The 26,712-nt window shown below is 44.9% G+C and overlaps 1 protein-coding gene across 4 annotated transcripts in view; it reads left to right on the top strand.

Moving 5' to 3' along the window:
- Positions 1–26,712, top strand: part of LOC139259954 (SPATS2-like protein) — a 398,117-nt gene that overhangs the window by 306,945 nt on the left and 64,460 nt on the right. For all 4 annotated transcript variants that reach the window (XM_070875947.1, XM_070875949.1, XM_070875948.1 and 1 more), the window contains one exon: positions 2,754–2,812. In XM_070875947.1, the coding sequence (XP_070732048.1) occupies positions 2,754–2,812 (59 nt within the window). The remainder of the gene's footprint in view (positions 1–2,753; positions 2,813–26,712) is intronic.

Genomic DNA, 26,712 nt, shown 5'->3' on the forward strand with positions numbered 1-26,712 from the left:
GCAGAAAGTTGTTGAGGCCAGTTCGTTAGATATATTCAAAAGGGAGTTAGATATGGGTCTTATGGTTAAAGGTATCAAAGGGTATGGAGAGAAAGCAGGAAAGGGGTACTGAGGTTTAATGATTAGCCATGATCTTATTGAATGGTGATGCAGGCTCGAAGGGCCGAATGACTTACTCCTGCACCTATTTTCTATGTTTCTATTTTTCAAAGGGAACAATCTCTGATTGGCAGGTAGTGACAAACGGTGTTCCCCAGGGATCTGTACTGGAACCTCTGCTTTTCACCATATATATTAATGACTCGGTTGAAAGAATAGCGAGTTGTATATTTGAGTTTGCAAATGACACTAAGTTAGGCAGCATAGTAAGTTGCGTAAATGGGAGTAGGAAGTTACAACGGTTCTGTCCAGATTCACCAGAATGATACTGGGGCTGAAAGGGTTACATTATGTGGACAGATTGCACAATCTTATATTCCTTTGCGTTTAGAAGGCTGAGGGATGATCTAATCGAGGTGCTTAAAATGAAAAAGCGATTCAATTGAGTAGTTACAGGGAAATTATTTCCTCTGATGGGGGAATCCAGAACAAGGAGACATAATTCTAAAATTAGAGCTCGGCCAGTTAGCACAGTGGATAGTTGCAATCTGGAACGTTCTCTCTAAAAGGCTGTGGATGCTGGGATAATTGAAATTTTCAAGACTGAGAGCAATAGATTTTTGTTAGGTAGGGGTATCGAGAAATATGGATCAAAGGCGTCTAAATAGATTTGAGGTACAGACCTCATGGGGGAACAGGGTCGAGGGCTGAATGGCATATTCCAGTTTCTATGTTCCTATGGTCCGAGTAATGCAGTTAAATAATTGCATTGAGGTCTACAGTAGGACATTTTAGACTACAACAGTGCAGGAAACCGTCATTAGTTGACTGCTATAATTATTTATTATTGAAAAGTGAGATTGTAAAATGCTTTCATTTACAATTTCTTTCAATATTACAGACGGTGCATTTATTAATGCTGGTCCAATCGAGCTTTAATTTCACTCCTTGCTGAATCCTATAGCCACACTGGAAGACTGCAACGTGTCTATAGTTGTTTGGATCCAAGCCCTCTACATAAAGTGACGACTCTTTACATGGTGCCAAGAACATTTTGTGCTGAAATGTCAAATTGCAAATTAGCAAAAGGATTTCCTGATTTTCCACCTGGCAGAAATCAAGGGCAGAGTTTATCAGTGTCTGGGAAATAGCTTTCCAATTTTTAAATCTAGTTCAGGGATTTTTAAGGTCAATTATATTTCCAATGATTGCTGTGTGTTTGAATTCTTTCTCCAGATGAGAGCAGGTAGGTACTTTCATGGAGCACCTTTTCACTGCTACCAGATGCTTCTATTGCGCAGTAATACTCCACAACATTTAGAGTGCTAAAAGGCGAGAATAAATTTAAAATGATCGCCAAAAGGACAAAGGGAGAGGTGAAGAGATTTTTTTATGTATAGGGTTGTTGGGACATGGAATTCTCTGTCATAAATGGTAGTAAAAGTAGAATCCATAATAGCTTTTAAAAGGGAAATGGAGAAACATTTGAAACAATAAAACAATTGAAAGGGTGTCAGGAAAGGATAGGGAAATAGGACCAAGTGGATAGCTCTTTCAGAGAGCTGGTACAGGTGCAATGCCCTCCTTCTTTATTGTAAAACTTTGATTTATAAAACCTCCAGTCATGTCTGGTGCTAGAAAATCAATGTTAATATTTCTCATCAACAAATTGTATTTAAGGTCAATTTTTATCTTAAACTTTCAAATGATATATATTTCACTATTGAAGAATGCACTCTTCACTGACTATGGCCATTTTGCATGCTATCTGTTTCACTTTGGTACTGATCAGCAGAGTGCTGTCATCAAAAGAGTTCCCACTATATTAGGTATTATAGTTTTTCCGAATAAAGAAATAAAATCCTTCCTGCGCAGTAATGGATGAAAAGGTGTGTGGTTGTGATGGTATGAAAGTAGGGCTCGTGTGGAGATTATTTTTAATAGGTTACAGCTACAACTTTATTGAAACATTCTATTGTTTAGTTTAGAAATTAAATGAAAATAGAGAGCAAAGTTAGCTATTTACTTTCAGCACTGGCTACATTAAACATTTCAGGCAGACATAGTTTCCGCGTCCAGATGTATAGTCAGCACATTCCCGCAGTCAGGCTGAAGCAATCCCTACAGCTTGGCTGTACAACTTTACCTTCAAAAGCCAAGGTTGCATTCATATGCTAACGTGATGAACAGAGTTTACATCCTTAAAAGCAGCAAGCACCCATTCAGCAACATATTTATTCCATATCCTTCTGTTAGGAATGAATACCACTTTTGAGTTTGTTATTTTCTTTTGCCGCTTTTCATTCATTACTACGTGTTAAAATGGTTATAGAAAGGATGTTATTATAGGGAATGCTGCTACATTTGCAAAGTCCAAAACTAGGCAGGGAACAGCTTAGAGATGGGAAGCGGCTGGGACGTTTGCTTTGCTTCTGATGAAAATTCATTGACAAAAATTAACAAGCATAGCCTCCTCAGAAATAAGTGGAGCAAACTGTCTTCTATTTTAGAAACCAGACTTTTCATGTTTAGAAATCTTTGAACAGCCTGTTGGAAAAAAAACAGAGTGTCTGTTTCGATTCTGTGAAGAGTAACACTCATACGATAAAGACAATTTGCAGACAGTTCTAATATCCTTCTCTTTAACATTCCAGCATCATGGATCGGGAGGTCGCATTGATGACAGAAATGGATAAAGTCAAAAAGGAAGCCAGTAAGTAATAGACAGATCTGACAAAGGGTCATCGACCCGAAATGTTCACTCTGTTTCTCTCCACAGATACTACCTGACCCGCTGAGATTGTCAGCGTTTTCTGTTTTTATTTCAGATTCCAGCATCTGCAGTATTTTGCTTTAGTAATACAGGTAGACAGAGTTTTCTTTATCACAGCTGGTTGAATGAAACCTGTAAAACCTGTTTTAAGATCCCGTTTTCCCTCTACCAATTCTATCATTAGATGTTCAACTTTTTGAGCATTCATAAAGAAGAAAGATTTTACATTTATATAATGCCTTTCACAACCTCAGGATGTCCCAAAGCACTGAACAGTCGATGAAGTACTAGTGAAGCATCGTCACTGTTGTAATGTAAGAAATAAGCAGCATCACTACTCAAATGCGACTGTTGCCATTTGAGATTTGACATCAGCAGTATGTCCTTAACCGATTCAGTATTCGTGTTCTTCTGAGCAGTAATTAAATTATTCAAATACCAGATTGCACTAGCTATGGTAGCATAACCCTATGTATGAAATCTCTACTAATCATGTTGATGAAGTTTTTATCCTTATTTTTCAATTCCTTTGAAACATTAAAATGTTTTGCCAGACTTGTGGTTAAAGAGCAAGAGACAATGGACTGGATGCAATTTTAAAAGAGAAAATGAGGAGATCCCACTCCACTCCCGATTGCCATGAATTTACAGCAACTCGTCAAAATACTGTGGATGCTTGAAATCAAAATACAAACAAAAAATGCTGGCAAACACTCAGCATGTCAGGCAGGTTAACACTTCAGCAGAAACTCTTAATAGATTAGAAAACTTTTAACAGGAACATGGAGGTGTTGCTCGAAGTTTTCCTTTTAATCAACTGATTCTATTAAGTAGACACCAATTAAAAAAAAAAATATTGCACCCTGCAAGTGCATATGAACTAAAGTAATTTAACTAATTAGTGACAGAAGCTTTGTATTCTGTAAGAGGATGTAAACAGCTTCGCCTCTCCCACATAGCGACTGAACTTCCGCAAACTGCCACTAACGTATGGCAGTAACAACAAGTAAGAAAAGCTTGCCTGCTACCTATACACCACCCCTTTATGGAAAAACAATCAGAAACAGCTCCAGGATTTGAATAACTACATACAGGTACAAATAAATGTTATCTGTCACCTTTGGTTAAAATACCCGTCTGTGTTAAAATCAACTGCAGCACGGGCTAAGGACAGTACCAATAAACCAGCAACTCTAATCTAAGCTGTCTCCAGACACCAGAAACTGCTTTATGAGCATGTACAGGAAATTAATTTATTCCCTTTTAACAAACGTTTCCCATAAACAGGATGCCTCCTAGGTGATATACAATCTAGGCATTAACCTGTGTCTAATAAACTAACTTTCAATGCTTTACGGAAAAGGGGGGTCGAGTTTCCGTTTGTTTGTGCTCGTACATGAGGTGACATGATAGGTCCAAGTCAGCATAGATTTGTGAAAGGGAAATCATGCTTGACAAATCTTCTGGAATTTTTTGAGGATGTTTCCAGTAGAGTGGACAAGGGAGAACCAGTTGATGTGGTATATTTGGACTTTCAGAAGGCTTTCGACAAGGTCCCACACAAGAGATTAATGTGCAAAGTTAAAGCACATGGGATTGGGGGTAGTGTGCTGACATGGATTGAGAACTGGTTGTCAGACAGGAAGCAAAGAGTAGGAGTAAATGGGGACTTTTCAGAATGGCAGGCAGTGACTAGTGGGGTACCGCAAGATTCTGTGCTGGGGCCACAGTTGTTTACACTGTACATTAATGATTTAGACGAGGGGATTAAATGTAGTATCTCCAAATTTGCGGATGACACTAAGTTGGGTGGCAGTGTGAGCTGCGAGGAGGATGCTATGAGACTGCAGAGCGACTTGGATAGGTTAGGTGAGTGGGCAAATGCATGGCAGATGAAGTATAATGTGGATAAATGTGAGGTTATCCACTTTGGTGGTAAAAACAGAGACAGACTATTATCTGAATGGTGACAGATTAGGAAAAGGGGAGGTGCAACGAGATCTGGGTGTCATGGTACATCAGTCATTGAAGGTTGGCATGCAGGTACAGCAGGCGGTTAAGAAAGCAAATGGCATGTTGGCCTTCATAGCGAGGGGATTTGAGTACAGGGGCAGGAAGGTGTTGCTACAGTTGTACAGGGCCTTGGTGAGGCCACACCTGGAGTATTGTGTACAGTTTTTGTCTCCTAACCTGAGGAAGGACATTCTTGCTATTGAGGGAGTGCAGCGAAGGTTCACCAGACTGATTCCCGGGATGGCGGGACTGACCTATCAAGAAAGACTGGATCAACTGGGCTTGTATTCACTGGAGTTTAGAAGAATGAGAGGGGACCTCATAGAAACGTTTAAAATTCTGATGGGGTTAGACAGGTTAGATGCAGGAAGAATGTTCCCAATGTTGGGAAAGTCCAGAACCAGGAGACACAGTCTAAGGATAAGGGGTAAGCCATTTAGGACCGAGATGAGGAGAAACTTCTTCGCCCAGAGAGTGGTGAACCTGTGGAATTCTCTGCCACAGAAGGTTGTTGAGGCCAATTCACTAAATATATTCAAAAAGGAGTTAGATGAAGTCCTTACTACTCGGGGGATCAAGGGGTATGGCGAGAAAGCAGGAATGGGGTACTGAAGTTGCATGTTCAGCCATGAACTCATTGAATGGCGGTACAGGCTAGAAGGGCCGAATGGCCTACTCCTGCACCTATTTTCTATGTTTCTATGTTTCTATGTTTCTATGTTTCTACAATCTGGGCAGAATCAGCTGAACCAGCACAAAAGATCGGGGAATTTTAAACATAAGTGAGGTACAGCCAAAACCACTTGGTGTTTATGTTTTCCGCGTTTCTTTGACACTGACTCAGGATTCAGTTTGCCTGAATCTGCAGATCCGGAGTCACATATAGGCCAGACCAGATAAGGGCAGCAGATTTCCTTCCCCAAAGGACATTAGTGAACCAGTTGGGTCTTTACGCTAATCCGGTAGTTTCTAAGGGCTGGAATTTGATGAAAGACCGCAACCACCGGTATAACGCCGAAAAAACCGCGAAGATTATTAAATTAAGGTCAGTGGAAAATTAATCAAAAAATGGAAAAAAATCCGCCTGGCGGGAAAAATCGCCATTGTACGTCAATTCTCGGCGGAAAACCCAAGCCTCATTAAATTTAGACCGAGGCCACAAGTTGGGCATAGGGAGGGGGGAAAACACAAAAATATTTTTCAATAAAACAAAAAATAAAACATCGGAAAACATTCTCAGGACCCTTTTCCACTGAATTGCTGTAAAATAATTTAAAAAAAAACTTGAACTTACCTTTTTTTGAAGGGTTTCATACCTACCGCCCAGTTCCGGCTGGTTTCTCGTGGGCGTTTTTTTTCTGCTCACCTACGGGTCACCGCTGTGACCAAACTTAGGCGGTAGCAGTTTTTTCAGCAGTGCACGCCGGTGGTCTGCTCCCCAGCGGTATTTCAAAACCGCCAGCAGAACACTTTGACCAAACTAGCATCGAGTAGTTTTCTACTGAAAACGAAGGATATCGCTGAAAAACCCGGCGGAAATGCTCACCAAATTCCAGCCCATAGTCACTATTACTGACACTAGCTTTTATTCCAAGTTTATTTCATTAACTGAATTTAAGTTCCACAGCTTCCGTGGTGGGATTTGAACTTGTGTCTCAGATCATTAGTCCAGGCCTCTGGATTACTAGTTCAGTAACATTGGGCTCAATTTTCCCCAAAGCATTTTTTTGGCGTACTTGAAAGGTTACACCCGATTTTTTGTGGCCCAAGTACGCCCAAAAAATTGTGTTGTAAGTTTCCCCTTAGGATCTCTTCATTTTGGCGTGGCCTAACCCGAGGTGGGTGGAGCCTTGATCTGTGCCAAAACGATCGGCTGCCATGGTAACCTGTGAGTTCTCCTGCCTGCCAGTGAGTTCTGCCAGTTCTCCTGCATGCGTTCTGTACTTCTCCTGCCTGCCGGTGCGATCTCTTGCGTTCTCCTGCCTGCCGGTGAGTTCTGTCAGTTCTCCTGCCCACCCCTAGCACTGGCCGAGTGGCCTCCCGGTCCGCTCCCTCGCCCCTAGCCCAGGCCGAGTGGTCTCCTCCCTCCCGGTCAAAGGCTTCTCCCCACCCCCTCTCCCTTGCCCCATCCCCTCTCCCTCCCCCCACCTCTCTCTTCCTACTCCATCTCTCTCTCCCGCTCTCTCTTACATTTCCTGCTGCTGCTGTACGGGCATCTGCTGCACTTACCTGCGCCGATTTCTTTGCCTGCGCCGATTTCTTTAACTCTCCACATACATTGGCCTAAGTGGAAATGGAGTAACTATTAGCTGGCCAAAGTTGCCTAAATGGCCAGAGCTGGCGTGCGTGACTGGGAACGCCCACTTTTGAGAAAAAAAAAATAACCTAAAAAAAACTTTAACAAAGTGAGTTACGTTGCTGCAAATTGATTGGGGAAACGGGATTTTTAAGTAACTCCAGAAAAAACAGCCTACTCCAAAAAAAAACGGAGCAACTCTTGGCCAAAATCGAGCCACTAATCACTCGCTACCATTTCCCTCCCACAAAAATGGCTATGCCCCCAGATCAAAATTGCAAAATTCCACATACTGTGGTGGTTCAAAAAGCTCATTTTCTTAGTCTCACAGGCAATAGTAGGCACATTTTAAAATTATTTTCAAATCAAAAATATTGAATTTAGTAAGAAACTGTCTAGTGAACACCAATTAAACTATTAAATAGTTCATAGAAACATAGAAACATAGAAAATAGGTGCAAGAGTAGGCCATTCGGCCCTTCGAGCCTGCACCACCATTCAATATGATCATGGCTAATCATTCACCTCAGCACCCCTTTCCTGCTTTCTTTCCATACCCCTTGATCCCTTTAGCCGTAAGGGCCATATCTAACTCCCTTTTGAGTATATCCAATGAACTGGCATCAACAACTCTGCGGTAGAGAATTCCACAGGACAACAACTCTCCTCATCTCGATCCTAAATGACTTACCCCTTATCCTTAGACTGTGACCCCTGTCATGTATCTCACACTACTGTACATAACTGTATCTTACCATGCTATACATGACTGGAACTAGATATGACTAGACAAGCATACTTTACCACCAGGGGTGCACTTGCATATATAAAGGCAGGTCTCAGGCAAGTGTGGCACTCGAGAGCTGTGAAATAAAGGTGCAGGTCCAGAGTGACCTTGACTTCAGCATGTGCCTCGTGTAAGTCTGTACTGCAGGGTCAGGACTTTACGGGATCACAGAATCCACAAAATGGCTACCAACGGCTCAGATGAGAAATACAATGCTGGAGACAATTGGAAGGACTTTATAGAAAGGCTCCAGCAAAGCTTTGTTACCAAAGACTGGTTGGGCGACGATAAGGCAGACAAGAGAAGAGCCCATCTCTTGACCAGCTGTGGCTCGAAAACATACACCTTAATGAAGGACCTGCTGGCACCCGAGAAACCAGCAAGCAAGTCATTTGAGGAGTTGAGCACACTGGTGAGAGACCACCTGAAGCCAGCCAGCAGCCGACACATGGCCAGACACAGGTTCTACAACTACAGACGCTGTGTGGGCCAGAGCATACCCGACTTTGTGGCGGAACTTCGGAGGCTGGCTAGTTTATGTGAGTTCTCCGATGAACTAAGGAGAGAACATAAGAATTAGGAACAGGAGTAGGCCATCTAGCCCCTCGAGCCTGCTCCGCCAAGTACTGAGAGACTTTTTTATTGAAGGAATAGGCCACGCAGGCATATTCTGAAAGCTTATAGAGACCAAGAACTTGACCCGAGAGGCAGCAGCACTGGTCGCACAGACATTCTTGGCAGGAGAAGAAGAAACGAGGTTGATCTATACTGCGGGTACGACAACTAACGAAACATCGGAACAAGGGGTTCACAGCGTGAAATGAGCCGCTACCCCCACACACAGGCAAAGGCAGGAGAGCAGGCCTTCAACAGCAGGCAGTGGCGCCAGAAGCCATCAAGGGCCACATGAACGGCCGTTCACACCTCATCAACCCACAATGCGACAACTACAGACTGAGAGAAGCTCAAGAGAGATCAGCCAGACACAGCTCATCCTTCGGAAACAATGGAAACGGTCTGTGCTGGAGATGTAGGGGAAGGCACTCAACAAGGGGGTGTCGATTTCAGCATGCTGTTTGCAGAAACTGCAACTATACAGGGCATCTGGCTCGCATATACAGAAAAACAGCAGCTCAGCTGGTATACAAATCGAAAGGGTCAGAAAGCGGACCAGAAGACGGTGGGGACAGTGCCCGGGATGCCGGGGTACAGCGGGTCAACACGATCAATGTCCACTGTTCTTACAACAAGACGCCTCCAATAATGATGAGGGTCCTACTCAACGGGATACCCGTCAACGTGGAACTGGACACAGGAGCTAGTCAATCTCTCATGAGCGTCCAACAATTTAAACAGTTGTGGTCGCACAAAAGCAACAGACCAAAACTCACAAGGATCGACATCAAACTAAGGATCTATACCAAAGAAATCGTCCCAGTCCTTGGCAGTGCCATGCTCAAAGTCAGACACAAAGGGACGGTGAACCAACTTCCCCTGTGGATTGTCCCTGGAGATCTCCCAGCACTGTTGGCGAGAAGCTGGCTGGCAAAACTAAATTGGAAATGGGATGGTGTTCATGCCATGTCGTCAGAGGAACGGACCTCCTGCTCAACAATCCTAAGTCGTTTTGAACATCTCTTTCAGCCAGGTGTGGGCACCTTCAAAGGGGCTAAAGTTAAAATCTACATCACATAGGATGCCAGACCGGTCCATCACAAGGCTAGAGCTGTGCCTTATGTGATGAGGGAAAAGATTGAACATGAACTGGACCGGCTTCTGCGGGAAGGCATTATCTCACCTGTGGAATTTAGCGACTGGGCAAGTCCCATCGTCCCCGTCATGAAGCCTGATGGATCCGTACGAATCTGTGGGGATTACAAGTCTACCATAAATAGAGTCTCCCTACAGGACCAATACCCGCTGCCCAGAGTGGAGGACCTATTTGCCACATTGGCTGGAGGAAAACTTTTCTCGAAAGTAGATCTCACATCTGCGTATATGACGCAAGAACTGACCGAAGAGTCTAAGCTACTCACCACCATCAACACACATCGAGGCCTTTTTATGTACAATCGATGCCCATTCAGCATCAGGTTGGCAGCTGCTATATACCAGCGCAACATGGAGAGTCTGCTCAAGTCCATCCTGGGGACGGTTGTGTTTCAAGATGACATACTCATCACGGGCAGGGACACCAACTCCCACCTCCGCAATTTGGAGGACGTACTAAGTCGATTGGAACGGGTAGGCCTAAGAGTTAAGAAATCCAAGTGTCTGTTTCTCGCGCCTGAGGTTGAATTTTTGGGCAGAAGGATTGCCGCTGATGGAATCCGCCCAACAGAATCAAAAACCGAAGCAATTCGTCTGGCACCCAGGCCCCGGAATGTTTCAGAACTGCGCGCCTTTCTCGGGCTACTCAATTATTTTGGGAACTTTATGCAGAACTTGAGCATGCTGCTGGAGCCTCTCCACGTGCTACTCAGAAAGGGGCGCTATTGGTTTTGGGGGGACGCCCAAGAACACGCCTTAAATAAGGCACGCAACCTTCTATGTTCCAACAGTGTTTTAGCCTTTTTTGACCCAGGTAAAAAGCTAGTTCTTACATGTGATGCGTCAGCGTACGGGGTTGGGTGTGTTTTACAGCATGTCAATGATGCGGGTAAATTACAACCCATTGCTTATGCCTCCAGGTCACTTTCGCGGGCAGAGTGCGGGTACGGTATGGTTGAGAAGGAGGCGCTCGCGTGCGTGTACGGCGTCAAAAAGATGCCCCAATACCTTTTCGGGGCCAAGTTCGCGTTAGAAACCGACCACAAACCCCTCACGTCCCTGCTATCTGAGTGCAAGGCAATAAACGACAACGCCTCGGCACGCATTCAGCGGTGGGCACTCATACTGGCGTCTTACACCTACACAATAAGGCACAGACAACTGTGCCGACGCGATTAATAGGCTACCCCTGGCGACCACGGAAGGGTCTGACGAACAGGACTGTCAGATGGTCATGGCAATCAATGCCTTTGAATCCACAGGTTCGCCCATGACGGCTCGCCAAATCAGAGCCTGGACGACCAGCGACCCCACGTTATCCTTCGTCAAAAGATGTGTTTTAACTGGTGACTGGGCAGAGGCCCGTGATGCCTGCCCCGAGAAGATCAAACCTTTCCATAGGCGCATGCATGAACTATCACTACAGACAGACTGCCTGATGTGGGGCAGCCGAGTAGTTATGCCTCTGCGAGGCAGAGAGGCATTTGTCCGGGAGCTCCACCGCGAGCACCCGGGGATCGTCCTTATGAAGGCCATAGCCAGATCCCACGTCTGGTGGCCTGGCATTGACGCGGACTTGGAGCTCTGCGTCCGGCGGTGCACCATTTGTGCCGAACTCAGTAATGCCCGCAGGGAGGCCCCCCTAAGCCCCTGGCCCTGGCCCACCAAACCGTGGTCGCGGGTGCATGTAGACTATGCAGGCCCATTCATGGGCAGAATGTTCCTCGTAGTCGTCGATGGATTTTCAAAGTGGATCGAGTGCACCATTTTAAACTCGAGCACCACCTCCACCACTGTGGAGAGCCTTAGAACCATGTTTGCAACGCACGGAATTCCTGACATGTTGGTCAGTGATAATGGTCCGTGCTTCACCAGCGCAGAATTTCAAGATTTTATAGTTGACCACGGCCACGTTAAGACGGCACCGTTAAAGCCGGCCTCCAATGGCCAGGCGGAGCGAGCAGTGCAAATTGTTAAACAAGGCATGCTCAAAATCCAAGGTCCCATGCTGCAGAGCCGCCTGTCGCGACTGCTGCTGGCATACAGATCTCGTCCACATTCGTTGACTGGGGTTCTCCCCGCGCAACTATTGATGAAACGGACCTTAAAGACTAGGTTCTCATTAATCCTCCCAGACATGCATGAAATTGTTGAGGCAAAGCGCCGGAAGCTAACTGGGTACCATGACCGAAATTCGATGGGGAGGTGGAATAAGATAGGGGACAAAGTGTTTGTGCTAAACTATGGCAGGGGTCCCAAATGGCTTGCAGGGACAGTAACAGGCAAGGAAGAAAACAGTCTACTGTTTGTATAAATGGACAATGGCCAAACCTGCCGGAGGCATGTAGACCAAGTAAAAAGTTGATTCGCCACCAACACTGCAGAACCAGAGGCAGACTACAATGTGGAACTCACACCACACCTGGTGGACAGACAGAGGGAACAACCTGAGGAAAGGGCAGTCTCAACAGAAAGCCCAGGCGAGATACCAGCAATCATAGTGAATGAAACAGACAGCCCAGGCGAGACACCAACAATCACACCGAAAGAAAAACAGGCACCAAGGCAAATAATTGAACCACACATAAGACACTCCATGCGAGAGCGTAGGCCACCTGAGAGACTGAATCGAAAAAGACAATAAGACCTTGGGGGAGGGTGATGTCATGTATCTCACACGACTGTACATAACTGTATCTTACCATGCTATACATGGCTGTAACTAGATATGACCTGTAACCACAAGCATACTTTACCACCAGGGGTGTACTTGCAGGTGACACTCCATACCTGTTCCACACAAGTATATAAAGGAATGTCTCAGGCAAGTGTGGCACTCGAGAGCTGTGAAATAAAGGTGCGGGTCCAGAGTGATCTTGACTTCAGCATGTGCCTCATGTGAGTCTGTACTGCAGGGTCAGGACTTTACAACCCCTGGTTCTGGACTTCCCCAACATCGGGAACATTCTTCCTGCATCTAACCTGTCCAGTCCCGTCAGAATTTAATATGTTTCTATGAGGTCCCGTCTCATTCTTCTAAACTCCAGTGAATACAGGCCAAGTCGATCCAGTCTCTCCTCATATGTCAGTCCTGCCATCCCGAGAATCAGTCTGGTGAACCTTCGCTGCACTCCCTCAATAGCAAGAACGTCCTTCCTCAGACTAGGAGACCAAAACTGAACACAATATTGCAGGTGAGGCCTCTCTAAGGCCCTGTACAACTGCAGTAGGACCTCCCTGCTCCTATACTCAAATCCCCTAGCTAAGAAGGTCAACATGCCATTTGCCTTCTTCACCACCTGCTGTATGCATGGCAACTTTCAATGACTGATGTACCATGACAGCCAGGTTTCGTTGCAGCTCCACTTTTCCTAATCTGCTGCCATTCAGATAAGATTCTGCCTTCATGTTTTTGCCACCAAAGTGGATAACCTCACATTTATCCACATTATACTGCATCTGCCATGCATTTGCCCACTCACCTAACCTGTCCAAGTCACCCTGCAGTCTCTTAGCACCCTCCTCACAGCTCACACCGCCACCCGGCTTAGTGTCGTCTGCAAACTTGGAGATATTACACTCAATTCCTTCATCTAAATCATTGATGTGTATTGTAAATAGCTGGGGTCCCAGCACCGAGCCCTACAGCACCTCACTAGTCACTGCTTGCCATTCTGAAAAGGACCCGTTTATCCCGACTCTCTGCTTCCTGTCTGCCAACCAGTTCTCTATCCACGTCAATACATTACCCCCAATACCATGTGCTTTAATTTTACACACTAATCTCTTGTGTGGGACTTTATCAAAAGCCTTTTGAAAGTCCAAATGCACCACATTCACTGGTTCTCCCTTGTCCACTCTACTAGTTACATCCTCAAAAATTCTAGAACATTTGTCAAGCATGATTTCCCTTTCATAAATCCATGCTGACTTGGACCGATCCTGTCACTGCTTTCCAAATGCACTGCTATTTCATCTTTAATGATTGATTCCAACATTTTCCCCACTACTAATGTCAGGCTAACCGGTCTATAATTACCCGTTTTCTCTCTCCCTCCATTTTTAAAAAGTGGTGTTACATTAGCTACCCTCCAGTCCATAGGAACTGATCCAGAGTCGATAGACTGTTGGAAAATGATCACCAATGCATCCACTATTTTTAGGACCACTTCCTTAAGTACTCTGGGAGGCAGCCTATCAGGCCCTGGGGATTTATCGGCCTTCAATCCCATCAATTTCCCTAACACAATTTCCTCACTAATAAGGATCTCCTTCAGTTCCTCCTTCTCGTTAGACCCTCGGTCCCCTCGTATTTCCGGAAGGTTATTTGTATCTTCCTTTGTGAAGACAGAACCAAAGTATTTGTTCAATTGGTCTGCCATTTCTTTGTTCCCCATTATAAATTCACCTGATTCTGTCTTCACTAATCTTTTTCTCTTCACATATCTATAGACGCTTTTGCAGTCAGTTTTTATACTCCCAACAAGCTTCCTCTCATACTCTATTTCCCCCCTCCTAATTAAACCCTTTATCCTCTGCTGAATTCTAAATTTCTCCCAGTCCTCAGGTTTGCTGCTTTTTCTGGCCAATTTATATGCCTCTTCCTTGGATTTAACACTATCCCTAATTTCCCTTGATAGCCAACTTCCCCATTTTATTTTTAATCCAGACAGGGATGTACAATTGTTGAAGTTCATCCATGTGATCTTTAAATGTTTGCCAGTGCCTATCCACTGTCAACCCTTTAAGTATCATTCGGCAGTATATTCTAGCCAATTCACATCTCATATCATCGAAGTTACCTGTCCTTACGTTCAGGACCCTAGTTTCTGAATTAACTGTGTCACTCTCCATCTTAATAAAGAATTCTACCATATTATGGTCACTCTTCCCCAAGGGGCCTCGCACAACAAGATTGCTAATTAGTCCTTTCTCATTACACATCATCGAGTCTAGGATGGCCAACTCTCTAGTTGGTCCTCAACATATTGGTCTGGAAAATCATCCCAAATACACTCCAGGAAATCCTTCTCCACTGTATTGCTACCAGTTTGGTTTGCCCAATCAATATGTAGATTAAAGTCGCCCATGATAACTGCTGTACCTTTATTGCATGCATCCCTAATTTCTTGTTTGATGCTGTCCCCAACCCCACTATTACTGTTTGGTGTTCTGTACACAACTCCCACTAGTGTTTTCTGCCCTTAGGTATTCCTCAGCTCTACCCATACAGATTCCACATCATCCAAGTTATTATCCTTTTTTACAATTGCGTTAATTTCCTCTTTAACCAGCAATGCTACGTCACCTCCTTTTCCTTTCTGTCTATCCTTCCTGAATGTTGAATACCCCTGGATGTGGAGTTCCCAGCTTTGGTCACCCTGGAGCTCTGTCTCCATAATCCCAATGATATCATATTCATTAATAGCTGCCCGCATAGTTAATTCATCCACCGTATTACGAACACTCCTCGCATTGAGGTACAGAGCCTTCAGGCTGGTCTTTTTAACACACTTTGTCCCTTTCGAATTTTGCAGTAATGTGGCCCTTTTTGATTTTTGCCTTGGTTTCTCTGCCCTCCATTTTACTTTTCTCCTTTCTATCTTTTGCTTTTGCCCCCATTTTACTTCCCTCTGTCTCCCTGCATAGGTTCCCATCCCCCTGCCATATTAATTTAACCCCTGCCCAACAGCACTAGCAAACACTTCCCCTAGGACATTAGTGCTGGTCCTGCCCAGGTGCAGACCGTGCGGTTTGTACTGGTCCCACCTCCCCCAGAACCGGTTCCAATGTTCCAGGAATTTGAATCACTCCCTCCTGCACCACTGCTCAAGCCACGTATTTACCTTAGCTATCCTGCAATTCCTACTCTGACTAGCACGTGGCACTGGTTGCAATCCTGATATTACTACCTTTGAGGTCCTGCTTTTTAATTTAACTCCTAGCTCCCTAAATTCAGCTTGTAGGACCTCATCCTGTTTTTTACCTGTATCGTTGATACCTATATGCACCACGACAACTGGCTGTTCACCCTCTCCCTCCAAAATGTCCTGCAGCTGCTCCGAGACAGCCTTGACCCTTGCACCAGGGAGGCAACATACCATCCTGGAGTCTCGATTACGGCCGCAGAAATGCCTATCTATTCCCCTTATCATAGAATCCCCTACCACTATCGCTCTCCCACTCTTTTTCGTGCCCTCCTGTGCAGCAGAGCCACCCATGGTGCCATGAACTTGGCTGCTGCTGCCCTCCCCTGATGAGTCATCCCCTCCAACAGCACCCAAGGTGGTGTATCTGTTTTGGAGGGGGATGACCGCAGGGCACCCCTGCACTACCTTCCTTCGGCTGCTCTGCCTGATGGTCACCCATTCACTATCTGCTTGAGCAACCTTTATATAGTATTTTTAATTAATTTTCAGTCTAACATCAATGGGGGACAACTACTGGAGACCATTGTCAAGGACAAAATTATTTTTTACTTGGAGAAGCATGGGTTAATAAGGGACAGCAAGCACAGATTTGTTAATGGCAAATTGAGTCTGACTAACCTGATTGATTTCCTTGATGCAGTAACTGAGAGGATTGATGGAGGTAGTGCAGTAAATGTATATATGATATAGATTTTCAAAAGGCATTTGATAAAGTACCTCATAACAGACTTATTCGGGAAATAGAAGCACAAGCGTCCAGAAATTGGCTTCCTTAGCACCTTCCGTTATCGCCTCCGGGGGGTGATAACAGGACACTAATAAATTACCGACCCACGCGGCGATAACATCGACTCTGCCATATTCGGCGGGAGGTTTGCGACAGTGGTGTGGTGTTGTGCCCCGATCTCCTTCATGCGGAGATCGTGATGGCATTGCAGTGCGCATCGCCCTGGTAGCGCCCCAGACCCGAACTTTCGTCCTGCCCCCTGTAGCATTGCCGATTGAAAACACCGGAAGTTGCAGGAGGCGTTCATCGGGAGGCTGGGCGCTTCGGGGACGATGCTTAAAGGCGAGATGGCCACGGTAAGTTTAAAAAAAAATTCAAATCTTGCTTTTAATTTTTTTCCTTGTTTCCATCCCGCACTCTTCTGCAGTGCAACGGGCTGATCGGGCTGGATCACAGCTGCCATCGAGGAGAAGGTAAGTCTTCTTTTGCAGAGCCTGCAACATGGCCCTTCCCTTTAAGGGAGGAAAAGAGCCCTCCAACTCGGCAGCACTGCACGGCCGAATAAGTACCGCCCCACCTGCTGCCTCTTGCTCTCCAGGAATTAGTGCTCCACTTCCCTCCTGGAGCGCAAATGCTGAATTTTTTTAAAGTTTGAAAACATTAGAGCCTGGCACTAATTTTTCAAACTTTTATAAGTTTGCACCCCAAATGGGGCGTTACCGAATTTCTCCTCCATGGTATTAAAGGGATGGTGATAACTTGGGTCTGAAATTGGCTAAGGGATAGGAGGCAGAGAGTAGTGGTGAACAGATGTGTTTCTGACTGGAGAGAAGTACACAGTGGAGTCCTGTTAGAAATAACCTTTTTTATGGCTATCTCTGGTCACTTTAAATAATCAAGTTTGAGTGAAAACCAATATGGTAGATATAATGTATTTAATCAGAGTTTAAGATGGAACATAACACATTAGTTATACAGTAAAAACATACGACCGTAACACTAGTTGAAGTTGATCCGACAGACGGTTGATACACGTGAGTAATTCTGTTCCTTTCATCTAAGGCTTCCTTCACTCCCTCTCTCACTCTTCACCCTTCTCTTCTGCCTGCGAGTAAAAGCTTCCAGGAGGTCAATTTTAACCTATTTTTAGGGGTGGGCCTGAACCTGAATATTGACAAGACCTTTTGACGTATAGAGGCTCCCTTAAACACTTGCTATCCAATACTGTATCGTGTTCTTTGTCTTGATTCTTGTTTCAGGAACCTGCCCAAAAGATGTCTTCTGATTTTGGTCATATGTCTTCATTTACACCTTTTCGAAGATGCTTTTCTGTGGAATTCCTTTAATCTCTCTCTGTCCCTGTTCTCTCGGGTACAATCAATACAAAGCCTTAGCCCTCTACTCTTTGAACAGTGAGGCCCAAACCAGAAAACTGCCCATTCAATCGTTATCTCCTTTACAACATAACAACAGGCCCAAATTTTCCCAAGAGTTGCCCCATTTTATTTTGGAGTAAGTAGCTTTTTTTGGAGTCACTAAAAAAATCGCAAATTTCCCGGGGCCTGATAGTCTGCATCCCAGAGTACTCAAGGAAGTGGCCCTAGAAATAGTGGATGCATTGGTGATCATTTTCTAACAGTCTATCAACTCTGGATCAGTTCCTATGGATAGGAGGCTGGCTAACGTAACACCACTTTTTAAAAGAGGGAGAGAGAAAATGGGTAATTATAGACCAGTTAGCCTGACATCAGTAGTGGGGAAAATATTGGAATCAATCATTAAGGATGAAATAGCAGCGCATTTGGAAAGCAGTGATAGGATCGGACCAAGTCAGCATGGATTTATGAAAGGGAAATCATGCTTGACGAATCTTCTGGAATTTTTTGAGGATGTAACTAGCAGAGTGGACAAGGTAGAACCAGTGGATGTGGTGTATTTGGACTTTCAAAAAGCTTTTGACAAGGTCCCGCACAAGAGATTGGTGTGCAAAATCAAAGCACATGGTATTGGGGGTAATATACTGACGTGGATAGAGAACTGGTTGGCAGACAGGAAGCAGAGAGTGGGGATAAACGGATCCTTTTCAGAATGGCAGGCAGTGACTAGTGGAGTGCCACAGGGCTCAGTGCTGGGACCCCAGCTCTTTACAATGTACATTAACGATTTAGATGAAGGAATAGAGTGTAATATCTCCAAGTTTGTTGATGACACTAAACTGGGTGGCGGTGTGAGCTGTGAGGAGGACGCTAAGAGGCTGCAGGGTGACTTGGACAGGTTAGGTGAGTGGGCAAATGCATGGCAGATGCAGTATAATGTGGATAAATGTGAGGTTATCCATTTTGGGGGCAAAAACATGAAGGCAGAATATTATCTGAATGGCGGCAGACTAGGAAAAGGGGAGGTGCAACGAGACTGGGTGTCATGGTTCATCAGTCACTGAAAGTGGGCACGCAGGTACAGCAGGCGGTAAAGAAGGCAAATGGTATGTTGGCCTTCATAGCTAGGGGATTTGAATATAGAAGCAGGGAGGTCTTGATGCAGATGTACAGGGCCTTAGTGAGGCCTCACCTGGAATATTGTGTTCAGTTTTGGTCTCCTAGTCTGAGGAAGGACGTTTTTGCTATTGAGAGAGTGCAGCGAAGGTTCACCAGGGATGGCTGGGCTGTCATATGAGGAGAGACTGGATCAACTGGGCCTTTATTCACTGGAGTTCAGAAGGATGAGAGGGGATCTCATAGAAACATATAAGATTCTGACGGGACTGGACAGGATAGATGCGGGAAGAATGTTCCTGATGTTGGGGAAGTCCAGAACCAGGGGACATAGTCTTAGGATAAGGGGTAGGCCATTTAGGACTGAGATGAGGAGAAACTTCTTCACTCAGAGAGTTGTTAACCTGTGGAATTCCCTGCCGCAGAGAGTTGTTGATGCCAGCTCACTGGATATATTCAAGAGGGAGTTAGATATGGCCCTTACGGTTAAGGGGATCAAGGGGTATGGAGAGAAAGCAGGAAAGGGGTACTGAAGGAATGATTAGCCATGATCTTATTGAATGGCGGTGCAGGCTCGAAGGACCGAATGGCCTATTCCTGCACCTATTTTCTATGCTTCTATGCTTCTATTTAACTGGCTCCAATGTAAGTCAGTTAGTTAGGTTTTTTTCTAGTTTAGTTTGTTCACTCCAAAAGGGGGCGTGACAAGCCACTTGCACCTCTTCTGGCCATAGAAGCAAATTTGGCCAGCTGAAAGTAACTCCAAACTAACTTAGGCCAGTGTATGTGGCCACTTTTGTCGGCACAGAAAAACCTTATCTACATTTAAGAAATTAGCGCAGGTAGCCAGAGATGATGGTGGGGCGGGTCGGCGGGGGGTGCGGGGGTGGTGGGGTCTCCGGGGTGAAAAGATGAGTTAGAGGATTCCAAAGCTCTAAAGATCTTCATAACATCAGCACAACATTATAACATCTTCAGCACAACAGCTGCACAACATCATCACAAATAAATGAAAGATAAATCAGCTACAGAAAATAGTGCAGTCCTACCTTGTCGACTGCAGAATGCACCAGCTAGCCCTCCCGCCAGGGCTAGGGGCGGCAGACATGCATGACTGTAGGGGTGAGGGATTTTTACTTTTTACAGTTTACCCTAAATGTTGCGTGGTCCTAATAGAGGATGATTAGTTTTGATGAAAAATATCATTTATTGTAAATTTTACAGTGCACTTCAACGATACCAACAACAACAACAACAACAACAACAGCCACAACAGGAAAGAAAGTCTGCACCCATCCCTCACCCACATTTCGGGGAAAGTGCACTTCCTCATAGGGTTGGTGGTGGTGAGGATTGGGGGCCCGGCTTGGGTCTCACTGGTGGCTGGTGCGTGGATTGAAGTGGGAGTGGCATTTGAGCCCTTATTACAGAAGCCAGCTCCCTCATGACATCTGCCATCGTTTGCACACTCTCTGAAATGCCCGCCCTGACTTCCCGTCTTAGTGCAGAGATTTCATCCGACAGTGTCGCGACCTCATCACGCACCTCACTGACGGCCGCCACGAGTGATCTTGTGAGGGCATTGGTCTCCTCATCCAATGAAACAACCTGATTGACCTCTGCTGAGGGCAGATTCTCAGGAGAGACTGGTCGGCTTCTCCTTCCCCTCGCCGTGGGTCTGCCTAGTGTCATCCCTCCAATGCGAGGCACAGACTGGGATGGTGGGGGACTGGGTGTCCCAAGATGCATTTCCCGACCGCCACTCGGACTCAGACCCGCGAGCTTGGAAGCTGTGAACCCATGAAAGGTTGCCAAGGAGCTAATGGAGGGTTCTGGCAGTGTGATGCCCTGTGATATTTCCTGATCCATATCGTGGTCAGCATTCTCCTGAGCACACATTTCCATGGACCCCTCCTCCCCCGACCCGCCTTGGTCTGGAGCGCACGCACCTGGATCCTCAGGATCTTGAGGAGTGTCTTCTTCTTCTGCAAAAGACAACACAACAGTCATATGGTTAGCAGCACAGGAGGGGCCAGGATGGGTGGCATGAGTAGTCTCACGTGTAGCAGGCCAGACAGCAGGTTGATTTGAAGGGCCACTATGCATTTTAATAACTCATGCTCACCAACGCGTGTGGGTCCAGCTTGTGCAGAGCTGATTCTTTTTCTGACGGTGCGCGTCAGCAAGGCAGCAACCCTCTGTTCCAGGGGTGTCAGTTGGTGCAGATTTGGCGGACCGCCTCCTGTTCTAGTTCTCTCCCTCTTGTGGGCCAATTTCTTCTGCAAAGATGAAAATATTAATTGTCAGACATGGTGCGCTTCTGATAGGTAGCACACAGACAGATGCTCATATTTTCCACTGCAATTCAATTTAAAGATGAAGATATTACTTACACTCACTACTTGACCAATGTCCTGCCATTTCTTCTTGCACTGGCTTCCAGATATTGCGGTGTTGACCCCAGCGGAGAATTTTTCTGCAACAATGTTCCATTTTTTATTCATTTCCTTGGGTGAGATCTTTGACAGACCGCTCTTGCTGATATCCAGCTCCAGCCATTTCTCCTCAATTACAGTCACTAATTTCTCCACTTCCTCATGGAGGAAATTCTTGGTTTGTCTTGCACACTCTTGCGTCATTCGTCAATTGGACTCAAACGCAGGTAATGTTCAAAGATCACACTTACACCTCCCTTCCACCTATCCAGCACTCCTTTCCACTCCCTCAGCCACACAAAAATCAATATTCAGACCTCACCTTTATATATGCTCCATAACCAATTATTCTGAGAACGCTCTCCCTTTAATTGGCCGACTGCCAAGCTTCCTCTTACACTGCGCATGCACGCAAACGGAACCGCCCATTGCGCATGCGCGCACGCTCAAATGGTCATGCGTGCCCCTGCCAGCACCACACAACACGCTGGGCCCAAGCCCCGCTCCCCCCCACTGGCCACGCTGAGCAAGCGCGGCCGAAGCTCCGACCCCCCCAGGCTCTGCTGCGCAACGCCGATGGATCAGGACGACGAGGGAGCGGCCAAATTCACAGGTAAATTTTTGGTGCTTTTATTCCCCCAGGAAGTCAGCGCACCACATCGAAATATGTTGCTCTAAATGGCTGGGGAAATTTGGGGCCAACATGTTTACGTTAACTCCTACAAACTTCCTTCCATGCTATGTCTTTCTATACAAATTGTCTTAAAGATACATAAACAAACTGAAGCTTTAACTTGAAAACCACAGATAATTAGCATTTCTAAGCATTTCCTATCATTCTAAGGAGACATCTTGTCTCCAGTTCAAAACAACTATTTAAAACACAGCATCCATATCAGTTTTATACATTTTTAGGCATCTTTCGGTGCAGGCTAGAAGGGCCAAATTTCCTTTGTTTAGTTTCTACCCCAAGACCATTGCTTTTCGTGATATATATATAAATGCCATGGACTTTGGAATAAGGATTACAGTTTCAACTATTGCAGATGATACAAAACTTGGCAACGTAGTGAATAGTGAGCATGATAGTAGCAGACTTCAAGAAGACATAGACAGATTGGTGAAATGGGAAGATACAGGCAGATGCAGGTTAATGTGAATAAGTGTTTAGTGATGCACTATGGGAGAAACAACATGGCCAGGCAGTATAATCTAAATGATACTGTTTTGATTGGGTTGCAAGAACAGAGGGACCTGGGGGTGTATTTTCACAAATCTCGAGAAGGCGGTTAAGAAAGCGTATGGGATACTTGGCTTGTCCTTGCCAATATTTATCCATCAACCAACATAACAAAAACAGTTTATCTGGTCATTATCACATTGCTGTTTGTGGGAGCTTGCTGTGTGGAAATTGGCTGCTGTGTTTTCCACATTACAACAGTGACTACACTCCAAAAGTATTTCATTGGCTGTAAAGTGCTTTGAGATGTCCGGTGAAAGGAGCTATATAAATGTTAGTCTTTATTTTTATATAGAGGCATTGAGTACAAAAACAAGGACATCCTGCTAAACCTTTACAAATCGCTGGTTCGGCCTCACCTGGAGTATTATGTACAATTCTGGGCACCACACTTTAGGAAGGATGTCAAGACCCTGTAGAGGGAACAGAAGAGGTTTACCAGAATGATTCCAAGGATGAGGGGGTTTAGTTATGTGAAGAGATTGGAGAAGCTGAGATTGTTAAGGGGAGATTTAATAGAGGTATTTAAAATTATGAGGGGTTTGATAGAGCAAGAAAGGAGAAACTATTTCTTCTGGCAAGTGGGTCTGTAACCAAAGGTCATATATTTAAAATAATTGGCAAAATAACTAGAGGGGAAATTAGGAGACATTAGGAGAATGCACTACCTGAAAGAGTGGTGCAATCAGATTCATGTACTTGGTCATGTACTTGAAGAGGATGAATTTTAAGGGTTATGGGGAAAAAGCTGAGGTGTGAGACTAAATTGGACAGCTCTTTCAAAGCGATGGCAGAGGTGTGATGGGCTGAATGGCCTGCCTCTGTGCAGTAAGATTCTATGATTCTATTCTAGGATTCTGGTGGCAGTGGAGACATTTTGTACGTCTTTTTGTAGGAGACGGACTGGACACACTTATTGAAAATGTTGATTTATGGTGATAAACCCATTTTCAGCTGTATTAATAAAACTGCACCAAGTGACCACTCTTAAATGCATCAAGGAATACTTTTTAATGGAAAGAAAAGACAATGTTCCATTATATTGCTTGATTACGCCGGTCCATGGAAGATTTTACGTTTGTAATTATGCAAATTAATTTTAGCGAAAACTTGAAACCTAACCAGTGCAATTTTGCACATTTTCCCAATTGTGACCAAATTATAAACTCTGCCCCGTGTCTTTTATGGAGATATTTCGGGTATAAATTCGTCAACGCCGGTTTCTGCTGCGCCCAAACCTGGAGGACCGAGGTTGGCTGAAAATTGGGCCTCAGGCCTCATTACTATTCATTGGGCGAGCTGCTGACAACTGTTATGCCTCCACAGGTAGCTCGCCATTTGAGGCAAGTATCCTGATGGTTAATCCTGGCAGGGAGCATTGGAGCGGTAATGGGGGACATGATTCGTATACTGTGATGACAGGGAACACTCCTGCTCCTACTGGCTCCACAGCTACGATTTTTCTGTATTTAAAAAAAATACTTCCGTTTTAATGACGGGTAGCAAGGGGGCTAAAACAGGCTCTAGACCCATCAGGAACACCTGAAAAATCACCTGACTGATTATCAGGTCGGATGTCTTTCAGGTGTCTTTTGGGAGCGGCACGTTGGTCTCTAAAACTGGCCCTTGCTGTGTTGTAAAACGGGGGCAACAAGGTCCAATTCCTACCCCTTTATGTTTTCTGTGTGCATTTGGAAGCTCTACATAATGTGGTACATCAGAAATTTTAAGACAGAGGGGCTACTGTATCACCATGACGTTAAACCACTGAAAATGCAGTGCAGAAATGGAATTACTGAGACATTTTGTACCTCAGCACTTTTACACTCACTGGCTTGTCAAGTGTCTTAAAGAGTTGCTTATTTAGAGCAGATGAATTCCTCTTTCATTGGTTTTGCTTTCTTAAACAAATGGACAAATAATCATTCCAGCTGCTTGAATAGATGCTGCTGCAGAATCGCATTGGCGCCACCATGCTGTGTCCTTAGTTGACCTGACTCAGTTCTTACAGTTCTCTGGCACAACTGGTCACATTTTTCTATGCCTTCCATGTCTTCTGGTGCTAAATTTTATTTTCCTTAAATAGATTTTGCATGAACCAGAGGTTCAATCTCCTCTATTTAAATGCACAAATTAATTGTGTTTTAAAAAAAATCATCTTATTAATGGGTCGAATATACACAAAGGCCTAGATTTGGACAAGGCCCAAAAACTGGTGCGGGAATCGTGATGCACAATCAACCGTTCCTTCTGATGGAGGCAGCATGTAAACTTCATGCTGCCTGCTAATTTAAATATTAGTATTGTGAAGCCCAACGCTGAACGGCTGCTGAGTGGCTGCGTGCAGCAGGGAGCCCAAGGTTGTGCAAGCTTAGCATCACTTAAAGCTAACCTGCAGTATTGAAAGGCAGCCTGTACCTCTTAAAGGGGAGATGCATTCTGGCTGAAGCAGTTGCTGGCAGTGGCTGGGGAACAGAGTCTGAGCAGGAATAGCACGAAGTAAAGGCACAACAGGGCAGAGAGCACACTCCAAGATTCTGTGACGAAGCACTGGAGGCCTTGGTACAGGAGGTAGGCAGGTGGAGAGAGGCCTGTATTCACAGGGGGCCAGGAGCCCCTCCAGTCAAATTCTGAGAAGGCAATGGAGCAGATAGCTGTCAGAGTTAATGCCCCAAGTGTAGCCCTGAGGACCTGGATGCAGTGCTGCAAGAGGTATAATGACCTCACTCGAGTGGTCAAGGTCAGTGAATTCATCTTCAAATGCCATATCCTTACAACTGAACCACTCGGCTCAGACAATGCTCAATTCACCACCATACTTAATCACCTACGAACAATCTCATAAGAACATAAGAAATAGGAGCAGGAGTAGGCCATTTGGCCCCTCGAGCCTGCTCTGCCATTCAATAAGATCATGGCTGATCTGATCATGGGCTCAACTCCACTTCGCTGCCCACTCCCCATAACCCTTTACTCCCATATCGCTCAAAAATCTGTCTATCTCCGCCTTAAATATATTCAATGACCCAGCCTCCACAGCTCTCAGTGGCAGAGAATTCCACACATTTACAACCCTCTGAGAGAAGAAATTCCTCCTCATCTCAGTTTCAAATGGGCAACCCCTTATTCTAAAACTATGCCCCCTAGTTCTAGGTTCCCCCTGAGTGTAAACATCCTCTCTGCATCTACCTTGTTGAGCCCCCTCACTATCATATGTCTCAATAAGATTACCTCTCATTCTTCTGAACTCCAGCGAGTACAGGCACAACTTGCTCAACCTTTCTTCATGTGTCAACCTCTTCATCTCAGGAATCAACTGAGTGAACCTTCTCTGAACTGTGTCCAATGCTAGTATATCCCTCCTTAAATAAGGAGGTCAAAGCTGTACGCAGTACTCTAGATGTGGCCTCACGAATACGCTGTACAGTTGTAGCAGGACTTCTCTGCTTTTATGCTCCATCCCCCTTGTAATAAAGGCCAACATTCCATTTGCCTTCCTGATTACTTGCTGTACCTGCATACTAACTATTTATGTTTTATGCACAAGGACTCCCAGGTCTCTCTGTACTGCAGCAATTTGTAATTTTTCTCCATTTAAATAATAATTTGCTTTTTTATTTTTTCTGCCAAAGTGGATATCCTCACACTTTCTCACATTATACTCCATCTGCCAATTTTTTTGCCCATTCACTTAGCCTGTCTATATCCCATTGCAGATATTTTGTGTCCTCCTCAAGATTTGCTTTCCCACCCATCTTTTTTATCATCAGTAAACTTGGCTACATTACATTCGGTCCCTTCATCAAAGTCATTAATATAGATTATAAATAGTTGAGGTCCCAGCACCGATCCCTTTGGCACCCACTAGTTTCTGTTTGCCAACTGGAAAATGACCCATTTATCCTGACTATCTGTTAGTTAGCCAATCCTCTATCCATGCGAATCTATTACTCCCAACCCCGTCATAAAACCATGCTGACCCTGCTTGATTAAATTATGCTTTTCCAAATGTCCTGCTACTGCCTCCTTAATAATGGACTCCAGCATATTCCTGACGACAGATGTTAGGCTAACTGGTGTATAGTTTCCTGCTTTCTGTCTGCCTCTCTTTTTAAATAGGGGCGTTACATTTGCGGTTTTCCAATCCGCT

The sequence above is a fragment of the Pristiophorus japonicus genome, chromosome 3 (assembly GCF_044704955.1).
Source record: "Pristiophorus japonicus isolate sPriJap1 chromosome 3, sPriJap1.hap1, whole genome shotgun sequence".
Lineage (NCBI taxonomy): Eukaryota > Metazoa > Chordata > Chondrichthyes > Pristiophoridae > Pristiophorus > Pristiophorus japonicus.